The sequence below is a fragment of the Hoplias malabaricus genome, chromosome 1, assembly GCF_029633855.1.
Source record: "Hoplias malabaricus isolate fHopMal1 chromosome 1, fHopMal1.hap1, whole genome shotgun sequence".
NCBI lineage: Eukaryota > Metazoa > Chordata > Actinopteri > Characiformes > Erythrinidae > Hoplias > Hoplias malabaricus.
This window is the reverse complement of record NC_089800.1, coordinates 78,199,985-78,214,963: the sequence shown is the minus strand read 5'-3', so window position 1 is coordinate 78,214,963 and position 14,979 is coordinate 78,199,985. Positions and strand designations below refer to the sequence as shown.

The 14,979-nt window shown below is 42.7% G+C and overlaps 2 protein-coding genes across 2 annotated transcripts in view; one reads left to right on the top strand and one right to left on the bottom strand.

Moving 5' to 3' along the window:
- The window catches only part of kidins220a (kinase D-interacting substrate 220a), a 70,906-nt gene extending 62,369 nt beyond the window's left edge, over window positions 1-8,537 (top strand). The window contains exon 30 of the mRNA XM_066674144.1: window positions 4,749-8,537. Within this exon, the coding sequence (XP_066530241.1) occupies window positions 4,749-5,756 (1,008 nt within the window). The 3' untranslated portion in view covers window positions 5,757-8,537. The remainder of the gene's footprint in view (window positions 1-4,748) is intronic.
- A 1,609-nt stretch (window positions 8,538-10,146) lies between these two features.
- Window positions 10,147-13,586, bottom strand: id2a (inhibitor of DNA binding 2a). Its single transcript, XM_066674156.1, has 3 exons — window positions 13,129-13,586; window positions 12,291-12,348; window positions 10,147-11,327 (listed from the first exon to the last, which is right to left on the bottom strand). The coding sequence occupies exons 1-2, from the start codon at window positions 13,471-13,473 to the stop codon at window positions 12,295-12,297; spliced, it is 399 nt and encodes a 132-aa protein (XP_066530253.1). The 5' UTR covers window positions 13,474-13,586; the 3' UTR covers window positions 10,147-11,327; window positions 12,291-12,294.
- Window positions 13,587-14,979: the final 1,393 nt, after the last annotated feature.

The following is a 14,979-nucleotide window of genomic DNA, read 5'->3' as shown; positions in this document are numbered from 1 at the left end:
GTAAACCAGGGGAAAGATTTTTAATGCAGTAGAACAATTGTTCAAGATCCAATTAAAGCTGACTGCTCCAGCAATTCTCAAAACATTTGTTGTATCTGTGGGTGTAATTGCTGTAAAATTCAGGACCACTTTAATAAATTTTCATTAGCTCTCAGCTCTCTCCAACTCCCAGAACCCAGCTGTCTGAAGATTTAAGAATGAGAAGAAGCAAATATTGAAGTTATACATCACATCTTAAAGGAACATTATTATTATTGTTGTTGTTGTTGTTAAAATAACTATATATCGTTGCTGTCCAATGAAAAACATTCATTCATTGTCTGTAACCGCTTTTCCAGTTGAGAGTCGCGGTGGGTCCAGAGCCTACCTGGAATCATTGGGCACAAGGCAGGAATACACACCTGGAAGGGGCGCCAGTCCTTCACAGGGCAACACAGACACACACACATTCACACCTACGGACACTTTATAGTCGCCAACCAACCTACCAACATTTGTTTTTGGACTGTGGGAGGAAACCGGAGCACCCGGAGGAAACCCACACGGACACGAGGAGAACACACCAACTCCTCACAGACAGTCACCTGGAGCGGGAATCGAACCCACAACCTCCAGGTCCCTGGAGCTGTGTGACTGCAACACTACCTGCTGCGCCACCGTGCCGCCCAATGAAAAACATGTAACTGCAAAATAGCAACGTTACAGAAGAAGGAAAAAAAAAACTTCTTAATTTTGAATGGAAATCGGTGTATAAAGATTATTTTCCAAGTAATATTGGAGCATTTCTATTGGTCCATTTTTAATGAAATCTTCACACAATGTACTGTGTGCTTGGATAATGTGTTAAAACTAAAAGTCAACAAAAAGGGATGCATGTCTTTCATTGGACAGTGATGAAATATAGATTCGTGTTACTATAGGAACGCTAGTATTTTCACCTTAAAATTACAGCTTCAATTCAAATACAGTAATCCCTCGCTACTTCGCGGTTCATCTTTCCCAGATTCGCTACTTCGTGGGTTTTTTCAAGGGGGCTTTTTTATTATTTTCATGTATTAGACTGGGCCTGTAGGTGACAAAATATATCATTTACAAGTATTTCTTACGTACATGTGTTGATCATGTCCACATCAGACTGAAATTTACTGACGCTAAATCACAGCTTAGGAATTACTCTATTAAAGAAACTGGTATGATATCACATAGTTGTAGTTCCTGCAAAAAACATTATAGAATGACTGTCTAATGCAAAGGGTGGGTTGTTAACAGCACAGGGAGGGTTTTAAAAGTCCAAATACTCGTTAAATACATAAAAAATATCTTTCCTCTACTTGGAAATGTGGAAATGAGGAAAATACTTCCTCTATGTGGAAATTCGTTTTTCGCGGGTGGTCTTGGAATGCATCCTCCGTGAAAAATGAGGGATTACTGTAATAAAATGCTTCACTGAGCTGTAATGGGGAGAAAAGTGCCTCTGTCGTCACTACTCTGGGCTCAACAGAACAGAAACTGCACTATGTAACTTTAAGAGGAGGTTAGGTAGCCACCCCTCCTCTCTCCCATTCCGCCCTCTTGGTTTTAGGACGGTGCTGTAAAAGTGAACTACAAACTGCAAATGTAGGGGGAGCCCAGGAGCAAAAATATCAATCAGTGGAGCTCTTTAAAATGTATATATAAAAAAAGCAGTGAAATAAATGAATGTATAATAACAGTTTAACAGCAGCGTGGCACTGGCCGTACTGTAGGGAGTGTTGCTGACACAGGTCCTGGGATTGTGGATTCAGTCCCCCTCATGCATCATGTGTCTGTGAGGAGAGTGGTGTGTTCCCTCAGTGTCTGTGTGGGTGTCCGCCGGTTGGCTCTTTTTCCACCCAGAGTTCAAACACATCCATATATGTTTGTGTGAGTGACTGAGTGAGTGTTATGCCCCATCTGTGTGTGGTCCTGCCTTGCGCCCAGTGATGTTTCTCTTTACAAATGAACGAATGAATTTAACAAACACGCTGACACTTCAGTATTGGCATGAGTACTGTTTGTTGCACGGGCAAAAAAAATGAAGGTAGAGAGCGTGGCCAGTGAATTGATCTTGAAGGAAAAGATAGTGCTGAATTATATCTCTCTTGTCCACCTTAAGCTCACTATTATGTCCCTTACTTCAGCACTCTGAAAGCAGCTGCACTTGCATTGCAATATTTAAGAGACATGTTTTAAAACAAAACAACCCGTGAAATCGAATTCGCGCAGCTTGAAGTGGGTGCATTTGCACTCTCGCAAGGGGTAGCCTTAGATCAGCCTTAGGCACAACCTACATACTTAGAAGGCATTGTCTGTGGGGTGTCTGACTAAGCACTCTTTCATACAAAGAGGGAAGGGGGTGTTCTTTGAATGCCCACTCACTTTTGCTATATTTGGGAAGTGTAAAGAAGAAAAGGTTTTTGTCTCTGGATTAGTTCAAAACATGAAAATCAAGTTGCTGCATGTGTGAAGTAAAAGAGCAAGAACACCTGAAGAAATACTGCATGCACGCTGCGAGGGAGAGCCCACAGAAAGAGGTAGGCCTTCATTAGAGCTGGCAAGAAGCTTGAGGGTCTTCTCAGTGTGTGTTTGCCTGATCTTCACTTTCCTTTCCTTCATAGAATTAACATGTTTTTAAACTAGGCTTAGCCTGATCTCCCTAGCAGTGTGTGTAACATATTTGTCGTTAGTCTTAATAATATACTGGTGTAGCTAAAAAAACACATTAATTAAGCAACTGTTAATGTTAGAAATTAAATTTGGATGCAAGAATATAAGTTAAGAACAGTGTTGTAAAGTCATCATTTAACCTTTGCACAGCATCAGGCTCTTTTTACAGAATCTAGTGACGTATTGGTGTTTTATTTAGTTAAAAAGCAGCTTGTACCTCACTCAGTCTCTCCCTGTTTGAGCCAGGAGCGACGCTCTGGCGTTAATTAAATCTTCTGTGTCCGATACCAAGCCTCTCCCTGAAAATCTGTTCTCCCTGTGTCCGCGTGGGTTTCCTCCAGGTGCTCCGGTTTCCTCCCACGCTCCAAAAACAAACGTTGGTAGGTGGATTGACTACTCAAAAGTGTCCGTAGGTGTGAGGGAATGTGTGAGTGTGTGTGTGTCGCTCTTTGAAGGACAGGCGCCCCCTCCAGGGTGTGTTCCCGACCTTGAGTGCAGTGATTCCAGGTAGGATCTGGACCCACCGCGACCCTGAACTGGATAAGGGTTACAGACAATGAATGAATAAAGGTGTTTACCTTTAAATATCCAATATTATAAGCTTCAGTCTTAACCCGGGACACGTGATTAATCACAATTAAATTGTGTGATTAATTCATATATATATATTTTTTAAATCAATCAACAGCCGTCTGTGTGTGTGTGTGTATGTGTGTGTGCGTGCGTGTTAGCTTCTGTTTTTGTTAGCACGTGTTTTGAATTTGGAACAAAGTAATCAAATGCGATTAAGATATATACCTGACTATATATATTCTCTCTCTCTCTCTCTCTCTCTCTCTCTCTCTCTCTCTTTGCATACACTTATGCACACTCTTGTGTATATTTTTCACGCCAGCTTTCTCATGTAACAAAGAAGCAGAAATTAGCTTCTGCTTTTCAGTAGTCTATGAGCAGTGTGAAAATAGCCTGTGGTTTACTGGTGACAAACAGAGTGTTGTCTGACCTGGATGAGCAGAGGAAGTGAAGAGCTGACCTGACTCTCTCTCACACACACGTGTATATATACACACACACACACACACACATATACATTAATAAGGGCCAGCATTAGAGAGGCCCTTTCTGGCACATATGGGTGTCTATTTCTGCACTTTGCTCTTCTCACACTTAGAAAGGTGTCGCTCCACATTTACCGAGCAGGTCCTGACTCTACACAGTAACAGTTTGACAGTTTAAAGCACAATCGGTTTTATAGATAAAGGGAGTTTAGAGCTTATTTTTACTCTTTCATCTGAACAATAGATAAGAAGCTCTGGTTTCCTGTGCTCTGGATATAGACCGTGGTTCCAGAAAGTATTCTGACACGATAACAGTTTCACCATTTGGTAAACGGCAGTGTTTCATGAAGGTGCTTCATATAACCTTTACAAGAATTATGTTTGTTTAAGGTGGTAGTACTTTATAGCATGATAACCTCAAGCTCCAGACTAAGCTCATCTACAGCTTGAAACATCAAACCTGGGAGTTGACGTGATTGGTTCTTTAGGTTTGTGATGTCAGAAACCCTGTTTTTTTGATGCTGTTGTTTTGAGATGCTGCAGTTTCAAAGAATAAATGCTAAGCCACTTATATATAACTGGATTGACCACTTGTTACTCTCATGATTTGTGTTCTGGCTTAAACACTGCATGGACATCCTGATCACTAAAATATGTACTTCGTTATGCCAAAACCTAAATAAATGTAAAGTAGGTCTTTAAAATAGATTCCAATTGGTTTTCAGGTTTGTTTTCACAATGAACCTTTTGTTCAAATGCTATTTATTAGCATTGCTTTATCTCAGTCTTTTCAAAACACAAGGTGCCTTACATTTTGTGAACAATTCTGAATGAAAGGTCCATAAAAATTAAACATTTCAATCATTTAGGTTCAGAACTAGACGTTAAAAATTCATTTTTATCAGTTTGATAAAAGATGGTGTGATTGCAAATACAATGGTTTTCTTGTGACTGTCCCAGTGAAACTTTTGTGTGTTTTTATAAACTGTTTATCTGTCCCTTCAGGCTGCGAATCACAGGACTTCCAGCTTGTCAAGCCTAAACTCTCAGGAATCCTCCAATGACATCAGCAAGCTGACGGACCGACAGCAAGCTGAGTACCGCAGCGCCTACCAGGACTACATTTCTCACATGGCACAGATGGACACGGAGAGACCGGCCCAGACCAGGCCTGCCACTGAAGACAAGGCTAAGGGCTGTGAGCAGGAAGGTCGCAAGCCCTTCAGAGGCAACCCTAAATCTGTTGATAGCAAGACAGAATACACCAATGCCCAGGATGCCAGCTTGCTCCATCCCATCACTGAAGAGGATGAAAAACCAGAGCGTGGAGCCTCCCGCATATTCTCCAAGACCCGAGGACAATACCACAGCGTGCCTTGCCGAGAAGAGGAGGAGGAGGAGGATGAAGACTGCGGCACTGAGGAGACGGATGCCACTCCTCTGCTCTGGGAAGACCAGTGGGCAGCTGGAGAACAACCACACCTGCCCAAGGCTGGGAGGAACTTCATGTCCGTGGTCACGCTGTACCAGAAGGAGTCTTCGGACTCGGGCATGAGGTCCAGTGGCAGCTCCTCGGACCGTTCCCTTCAAGACGAAGAGGACGAGGAGGTGGTGCACTCTCAGGAGAAAGCGGACAGCCAGGAAAAGGAGCGTCTGATCCAGCTCATGCTGGAGAGCCCGATGAAGCAGTGTCTAGGCAACGTTCAGGACCCTAGCGTAGCCCGCATGTCTATCTGCTCTGAGGCACCATCTGAGGGCAGCCCGACAGCTAGCAGTCCTGGGGAGAGCTGGCCTGCGTCGGCCATCACCAACCTGAACCGATCAATGGAAACGACACAGAACAACAACAATGGCAATGAAGAGGTCCAGATAGAAAGCACGCCACTCATTATCGGGCCTGGCACTGCCACAGCCAGACTGCCGAACCAGAACATGCTCGGAAGTCGCTTGAGGAGAACAACATCTGCCGACCGGGACGCCGATGGGAGTGAAGAACGGGAGAGTGTGCTTTGAAGGGCCACTGGGTTCACCTACAGGGATCAGTGATGATTGGCCTTGAAGAGTTCTGCACCAAGCATCATCTGCCACATCTGCTCCAGATATTTAATGTCTTCTGAAGTTCTTGATCATCATTAGGGTGTACTAGTGTTAGGGATGGGTAGAGGCAGCGTGGTAGATGGTAGTTCTGGTTCAGCTGCTGTAGTGTGTGAAGTGTGTACACTAGTAGTACTCGAGTAGCTGAATGTGATCTTGTGATGATGTCATAACTGGGTGCAATGTTAAAAGTTCTGTACATTTCTGAACTCAAGCACTGCAGTCCACAGCAAAACAATAGTTTTAAGGCCTTTTCACACGAGTCCGATTTTTATGGACAAAGAAAAACGTACGTCAAATTTTGGAAAAAAAAAAAACGCGTATATTAACGGTGGCTTTCACACAGAGTCTGAAACTGACGGACTGAGACGCTGCGTCAGATTTTTAATAAAATATGTTTTATCTTCTGCGTTTCACAGATGCGTTAAAATCAGAGCGACCAATCAGAGCACCGTTGTCATGGATGCAGACAAAACAAATGAGCAGGAAGACGGCAGCTTGTCTTGTTCGTAGAAGATTTTCGTAACACAAAAGCTTAAACAATCCACACACTGGCTTTAAAAATGCGGAGGATAAAAAAAATATGAGAGGAGCAACACACAGAAGCAGAGCCTCAAACTACACCAGTGACCTTCGGAAACACTGCTGAAGTCCCGTGTTGTTCTGTAGACTGGGGTGGATTTAGTGTGGCGTTTAATTGCAGTGTTTAAAGTAAAATGATAAATTCATTATCACTCCTATTCAATGAATCGATTTCTTCTAACTCTTATGCGTCAGACTTTGTGTGAAGGTTCTACATCAAAAATCACATCCATTTTTTTCTTGCGAGAAAATTGTACCCTGTGTGAATAGGACTTACGTCTAAAAGTTGGGTTTTTTTTGGAAATAATTGTAATAAAAAATTCCAACATTCTTTTTCCAACTATGATTTTTGTCATTTTATGTTGTTATAACTGTTGTGTGGTGTCAAAAATTACAACTCTCATTTTATTAAAAAAAAAAAATGAAAAACATGAAATATTATGTATTAATACAATCACAACCACAAACATTGAAATCACCATCTTTAAATCGTCTGAACCAAAACTCACTGCACAGCACAAAACTCACTGCACAGCACATTATCACTGCACAGCACTTTTTCCTGATGGACTTCATAATTAATCCAATAAATTTTAATCACTCACTGTTTTCAAACTAATTTATTTAAAATTGTTTTTTTGTTGTTGTTGAACTACACAACAGTTACCATAAAATGACAAAAAAAATGATCAATCACAATTATAAATGATTTAAAACATATGCACATCTAATCCATGCCCCCTTTAAACCTGTCCCCACCTTCCTGCACTCAGATCATGTCCAGTGTACAATCAGTAAATCTAGATGCACTTATTAGAAATTCCTGACCCAACGTTCTCTCGCACTCATTCACAGATGTTTTCAAAACGAGATCCCGTCTGGCCTTTGAGAGTAGTGTAGCACTAAATATCCAGGGTACAGCAAACTTGAGGACCACTTAAAGCACTTTTCCACTGCATGGTACCTACTCGACTTGACTATACTCTGTTTTTTATGTGAGTTTGCTTCCTGGTACCTGTAATCAGGTTACTTTTTGGTACCTGCTTTCTCATGGTTCCAAGCGAGCCGAGTAGGGACTAAACGTAGCATGTAAACTTTGCAGAGAGGCCAGAGAAAGTCATCGTTCTACACTGTCCGAAAAACTCTCACTGTGGGTGTGCCTTTAAGGGTACATATTTATACCTTTGTTGTATTTATACGTAATTGTACCTTATTCTATTACAATGTCGAGTTCATATGCCTCATTTCATCTCCAGGACTTTTATTATGTACCTTTTGAAAAGTATGTTTACATTGTTTGTACCTTTAGTGACCAATGATGTACCTCTCTCGTACTTTTTCTGAGAGTGTGACACATTGTAGGTGTCTTACACAAACTAGACCTCTGTAAAATATCTAAGCTACAGTGAAAACATCTGTATTTATCCAACTTACAACAGCAGCTAGTAAAAATTACACCGCTGTCTTTGGATTGGTGGCTGCCAAAAGAATCCAGCGAGAGCTGGATGCTGCAACAAGGAAGGAACAAAAACTACTGATCTCTCAGAATTGGTGTTCAGTCACAAACAACAAAAACAACAACAACATGCAAATACACAATGAGTAAACCACACTTAGCATTATTTCTTATTTGGTTGTGGTTTCTGAAGCGTTTAAAATGTACCAGGTACCAAAAAGCGAGTAGAGTTGTGTAGTGTAGGTACCATACAGTGGAAAAAGCACCATTCCTCAAGCACTACAGCCTAAATCTTTGTGATTATTACACGAGAGCACATGTAGCTACTGATTTTTATGTCACACAGTCACATTTTACATGAACACTTTGCTTAGTCATTATGCAGTATGAAATCTGTAGGCAAGAACAGATAGAGGATAGAGTGAGAACAGCATCAGATGGTCAGTAGGCTCACTGTCAGACGAAGGACAAGGGTCAAACTCGCAAAGTAACGAGTGGCTCGTTTAGCTTCGAATCTCCAAAGAGCGTATAGGCTTGTCCCAGTTAAGCGCAGTCAGAAGTGAAGCTGAGACTAATTGCTGTGTTATAGGCGTGCGGTGAAACTGTGATCGTGGTTTCTTGTGTGCATTAGACGTCTTCTTTACCACCAGGTTGTGTGCTGTATCCTTTACTCGTAGATCATTAGACTGTTAGCACACTGAGGCAAGTAAATGTGTGTGTTGTTGTTGATGCCGTGTGTATGGTGACCTTAGAAATTGCAATCACTCTGTGCACTGAAGGCGAACGCTTTCCACTTCACTATTTATTAATCGTTTGTGCAGATCAGTGTTACATCCAGTGAATAAAATAATTAATAATAAAAAATGGCTTCTGTCAAAACTGCATGCTGTGTGTGATTTCCTCAGAATGTTTGGCCATGTTTAAGGAACTTCTAAACATTTCCACATCTCAAACAGTCGTTAATTTCCCCTGTCTCTATTTCGAGCTGTTCAGATGAAGTGCCAGTATATTTAGCCGTGGAGCGTGCGCTAAAAACCAACGTGATGCTTTTGAAATGAGAAGTGAGTGTTCTGAAAGAATCTGAGAACAGATTGTGGAGATATGTAGGTTCTAATGATTCAGTAACAGCACCTTTCTTACTAAATATAAAACAGTACAAATATTTATTACGTGCATGTCATTATCCCTCTGTGACAGACCTCACCATGTCCCGGTGTGCTCCTGCCTCATGCCCAGTGTTTTCCAGTAGACCCAGCCCTACCCTGATCAGGATGAAGCTCCTACAGAAGATGAATGTATGTATGCCGCTGTATCCTAGATTTAGTCCTGTAACACCATCAACAATCCACCACCAGGTGCAGGTACGGACACATGGTGACTTTAAAGACAGACCACAACTCTTGTGAACTCTTCCCACAAGAGCTGTACACCGCGTGTGACAACGCTGCTTTCTGCTGTGTTTGTGCGTTTGGTTGAGACCTCGTTTTAACGAATTTATTTTCATATAAAATGCCGTTACAATTTATTTAATACAGCTGTAGTTTGACTCTGTAACATCTGTGACAACTGTTAAGTCGTCGCTAACAACAATCCTTATTTTTTAGCAAATAACTTTTGAAACATGTTTTCAACAACTCAAAGAGAAACTAAGATTTGTGGAGTGTAGTTTGCCTGTTAAACACCAGTGAAATCTTAGTGAGAAATAAAATCACGTCTTAGTGTTGTTAGAAATAGTTTGTTTACTTTTACTGTATTAATACAATCTTGTACAAATTGTTGGCATTTAATATTTAAAACACTGCATGAAAGGCAACACAAAAAAGACAGATTTGTGTGTTGTGATGTTACTTTAGAGTATGTGTTGCGCATGTGCCAGCAGGTGGCGCACTGTTCATACAGTGGCCAGTGAGGGATCAAAAGTGCAGTCTCGCTCTCTTACTACTGCACTGGATTTGTGAAATCACGCTCTGAGGAAGAGCTGCTGGCCAAGCTGCCTTTAAAAACATTAGGTCCGAAACCGCTAGCGCCAAGGCTGTTTCACAATGACCACACACGTCGTAAACCAGGAGGCCCTCCTGTTTGTTACAATGTAATGATACATTTCATAATAACACAGTTATAAGGTTCTGCTTGTATCGGAATGATTGGACCTAATGAGTCGAGAAGGCTCGCATTCAAAATCAGGTGACGGTTTAAAGATGTTACTTTCAAGGACTATTCGTGAGTAAGGTTCAACCGTGTGCGCTAACCTGCTTCTAGGCCACAATTCAAGCTTCCAAGAACCAACACTAGCTGTTTGAATGTGGACCAAACCACAGAAGAGCTGAACAGAAAGGAGCCTCCTTCTAAACCTAACTTGATTTTGTATCGACAGCTGCTCGGTCACTGTAACACATGTAGGTTTAGTAAGCTGCGGTGACCAGGGCTTATCTAGCCTACCTCTTCTCAGATTAGCTTTCAGCACACTAGCAGTGGCAGTCTTGGAGGCATCTGGACATTGTACACACAAGTACAGCCAGATTTGAAGCAGCGCTGGAGCGTATTTGATAAGCCGAAACACCTTGTGTGTCTAGATATTAACTTGGCACCGAGCGAACGCTAATAAATATAACGTTAGCGACGTTAGCTTCAAACTCTTCGGCAAAGAAATATACAGCATACAGGTCGATCCTCTACATCCGGTCATCGTGTTTCAATTTCATACTCAACCCTTGTCAAGAGTCCAGCTAACAGCAGACATCTGTTCAAATAAAGCATTTGATTTATTTTTTTTATATAAAAAAGGTACAATTTACAATTACTTTTATAAAAAGTTTCCGAATAATTAAGTACAGCATAACACTTTGCAGCTTGGCAGTCCCCACGTCTGCAACTATACAAGATACAACTCTGAAAGAGTTCACAAGGGTTTTTTTTTTTCTCACGCATTTAAGTCACACTCAACGTCCAGTCCTTCATGTGCCAAAAAAAAGTTGCTCAACAAAAAAAAAACAAAAAGATAAGATTAAAAACAGACTAAAACTGTACAGCAACTAAAAAGCAAGTCGTCTCCTATTTTTCACACCGCGTCTTCGCGAAAAAAGCGAAGACGTCTCGCGCGACGAGAGAAAACCAGGGTCTCTCACCATTCTCTTCTTCCATTTGTGTGGATTTTCTTTTCTTTTCCTCCCATTGATGGGAATATAGTGCTTCTTCCTCTTGAAGAAAAAGACAACTAAGAGTCTCTTTTTTTTTTTCTTTTCTTTTTTTAAAGATAAATTAATCAACGTCCGGACTTATATTAACACATCACATTAGATTGTCCTTTAGAAGAAATGTCTCTTGATTCAGTTGAATGGAAGGGTGACGGGGACAGAGAGGAGGGGGAGACAACTCCAGGCCGAGGGCAGACAGAAATGAGGGGGAAAGTCAGCTCCCGGGTCCTGTGTGTTCACATCTTCTTAACCAAACACCTGCAAGAGATTGAGAGAGAGAGAGAGAGGGAGAGAGAGAGAGAGACGCATTGAGAAAATGCAAACAGAGCAGAGTTCCGGACAGCCTGGCGCCACAGAGGAAGCCGCAGTTCTGACATTTAACCAAACACTGCAATACTGAGTGAAACCCTGCGCTCCAGATGTAGCTGCTGCAACTTCGACTTCTTCTTCTTCTTCTTCTTCTGCCACCACCTAAAGCTTCCTCGCCCTGTTCACCCACTGCAACGCCAACACACCAGCGTTTACACCGTCAGGGCAGAGACATTTAAACCGCCACTGTCCTCTCCATTGGATCCATTTCTCCATTTCCAGTTTCCTACAGTGTTTGTCCTTGACACGTCGTACACATTTTGTCGAGAGTGGCCTGGTTGAAATGCCCTGACTGTATTCTATTCAAAGCCAAGCTTATTCCTTCTCTCTTAAAGCTAGTAGTACTTTGGGCAGAGTGGTTACAGCCTGGTTCTTTATCTGTCTTCAGTGATACATTTAGTCCAAGCACAAATACGTACTCTTTCTAAACCATGTGGCCACTTTTAACACGTACGTACTCAGTCGATTTGGTCAAATTTAGCCTTGTATCAAACACGACAGTGTATACACTCTCTCTACATGGCCACATTTAATCCTATAGCAAATAGGACGCTATATTCCCTCTCTCTATGGTCAAATTGAGTTCTATATCAGATACGACAGTTTGTATTCTCTCTACATTTTGTGGTCACATTTAACCCAATATCACATATGACACTTTGTCCCTTCTCATGTAACTAACTCTATATCAACCACGACAACGTGTACTCTCTCTATGTATATGGTCATATTTAACTCTATATCAAATGTGACAGTGCTATCTCCATGTGGCTCTCTCCCATGACAGAACACAGCCCTCGGATACGATAATAATAATAATAATAATGATGATAATAAGTCCAGTTTATTTACCTGATTAACGATAAAGCGTCCTGCTGTCCTCTGTGAAATCTGACTGAAACTCCGGCGTCTGCAAGGGACATTAAAAAGACGTTATTTACTTCAGCTTTTTGCTTCACATTTACACCAACCACACACACACACACACACATCTATGCTTCTGAGATACAGTCGGCTATAAAGCAGCTTTACAAAGTTTTTTAGCCGTGCCACCGCTTCGTGTCCCATCTCTGACACCGTCTTTCTACAACACAATGACATGGGACAAATGTAGACCTACATGTTTAGGGTGTAGTAAGCCCCATCTCGGATTGGGCTGCTGCTCGTGTGTAGCGTACGCTGACAGCCCATAAACCAGCTCATAAACCCAGATGAAAATCTATTTCTTTGACGCGCTCTCCCACCCCCAAAAATAAATAAATAATGTTCCTCAAGGGTTCTTTATTTTATTTATATATATATATATATATATATGTATGTGTGTGTGTGTGTGTGTGTGTATGTGTGGAACCATAAACCTGTTGTAAGCTCATCCAGAAACCATAAACAGCCTTCACAGTTTCCAAGGTATAAAGCTTTTATAGGTTTCCCAGTTCTTCCTCTTCGCCTGGTTAAATGGGTTCTCTATGATGGGAAACCTGTTGTTAAAGGGCCTTTCAAGAATGTAATAAAATGTTCTAGATGAGCAGGTTAAAAACCCCTTCACGAATTTAATACCAAAGGTTCTACATCAGAAGGAACAAGGGACAGAGAAAGAGAGGCGCGTGCCTGTGTATGAGGCTTTTTGCTGTAGGAGTGTATTGTGTCGGTGGATGGTGTGTGTGTGTGTGTGTGTGTGTGTTGAAGCTACCTGTAGTGAGAGGATGCTGATGTCCGTGTTGAGCGCGGTCAGCGGGCTTCTGACCGCTCCGTGTCCGGGCCTCAGCCCCCCGCTGATGGCCGCGTGCGAGTCCAGCGCGAGCTGCAGGTCCAGGATGTAGTCGATGACGTGCTGCAGGATCTCCATCTTGCTCACGCTCCGGTTCTGCGGGATGCTGGGCACCAGCTCCTTCAGCTTCGAGTAGCAGTCGTTCATGTTGTACAGCAGGCTTAAAGGGTCGTCCGCGGGAGTCTTGCTGCGCGAGATGCCGAGTCCAGTCTCCGGGGCGCTCGTGCTGCCTTTCCGCAAAGACCTGACCGGACTTATTGCTTTCATCCTGGACGAGAGGCGCGGCGACGACTTGCGAGGAACGTAGAAATTCTTCCTGGTGCTTTAGTTTTCTGTCTCTCTGTGTGTGTTTGTGTTTCTGCTGAGAAACCGCGGCAGCTCCGTGTGAACGCACTGGATTAACAGCCTGTCACCGCGTCTTTATATACCAGCGCCAGGGGGCGGGACTTCAAGGCTCGAAGCCGCGCGGATTGGCGCCCGCGCTCCAGTGCTGGCCTATAGGCGGCTGCCTGGGCTGCTTCGCTAACCAATGAGAGCGCGGCAGGGGCGGGGCTGAGCGCCCGAAGCCGGGTCTGATAAACAAGAGCGGAGCTGGTTTAGCATTAGTTCGGCTACAATGGGCTACTGGACACCACACACGCGGACAGCACTGTGGCTAGTTAATTTCGTCCAGTCTCGCCAGCTGCTGCTCTTCAGAGCAATTTACACCAATCAGCCAAAACATTAAAACAACCTCCTATTTTCTACATTCACTGCCCGTTAATACAGGAGCACATTGTAGTTGTACCGTTCCAGACGCTCCAGTGCGTTAGCCCACTTTCATTCTGCTCTTCATTAACCAGGAGCCCCACAGAGCTGGTGGAGCGTTCTCAGCGCTGCGGTGACACTGGCGTGGATCAGACACAGCAGTGCTGTTGGAATGTTCTTTTTTTTTTTCCCACACTGTCTGCTTACTGCTCACTCTATTACACACAGTTACCTCATTGGTCCGGTAGCTCTGATCTGTTGCTGCAATTTGTGTGGGTCATAGTCTAATCTTTCATCAGTGGTCACGGATCGCAGCTCAAATAAATATCCCTCACTGAGGTGGTCCGATGGGGGTCGTGACCATTAAAGGACAGGGTGAAAGGGGGGCAAAAATAAAGTATGCAGTGCAACAGATGGACTAGTATAGCTGAATGGTGTTTAGCCTTTTTACAGGTTTTAAAATTAAAATATATGAAATAGGTTTGCAGCATGCCTTGAAAGATCCATGAGAATAGGAAATTTATTCATATGTTCATATGGTTCTCGAGAGTGATCCCTGTTCTACAGACAATCAATGCCTCCATTAAATGACTTTGTCAAATTAGACAATTTGTCAATCACAAATTTATAATAAGCATCACACCACTGCCATTCAAATATAACACTGTTTTGCATTTGCCTTGTTTTATCATGTGCTTGTATGTGTTTATCCACAGTAATGTTGAGAAGGAGGGCGGTCTGGAGGGGGGGCTCCTTTAATGGGATCCATTTAATGGGGTTGCTGACAGCCGGACTGTCATCGAGCCTGTACATCTTCAACAAGAGGGACGCGAATAGTTTTGGGAGCAGTGAGAGGGGGTGTTTTAAAGAGGTAGCTATATAAAGATGCGTACAATCTAATTTTGTACCAACCTGAGAAAAACTGAATGCATAGAGCCAGAATGTCCCGCCCACAAATGAAAATCAAGATTTTAATTGGCTGTGTCTCTGAGTCGGACTATTGGCTGGTTTGTGCGTATAGGTCAG

Bases quoted from the DNA above. Each gene is read 5' to 3' on its own strand.
- id2a (XM_066674156.1), bottom strand. From the start codon at position 13,473: ATGAAAGCAATAAGTCCGGTCAGGTCTTTGCGGAAAGGCAGCACGAGC. The intron at 12,349-13,128 runs GTAGCTTCAACA...TGTCCCTTGCAG, and splicing joins TCAGCATCCTCTCACTACAG to ACGCCGGAGTTTCAGTCAGA.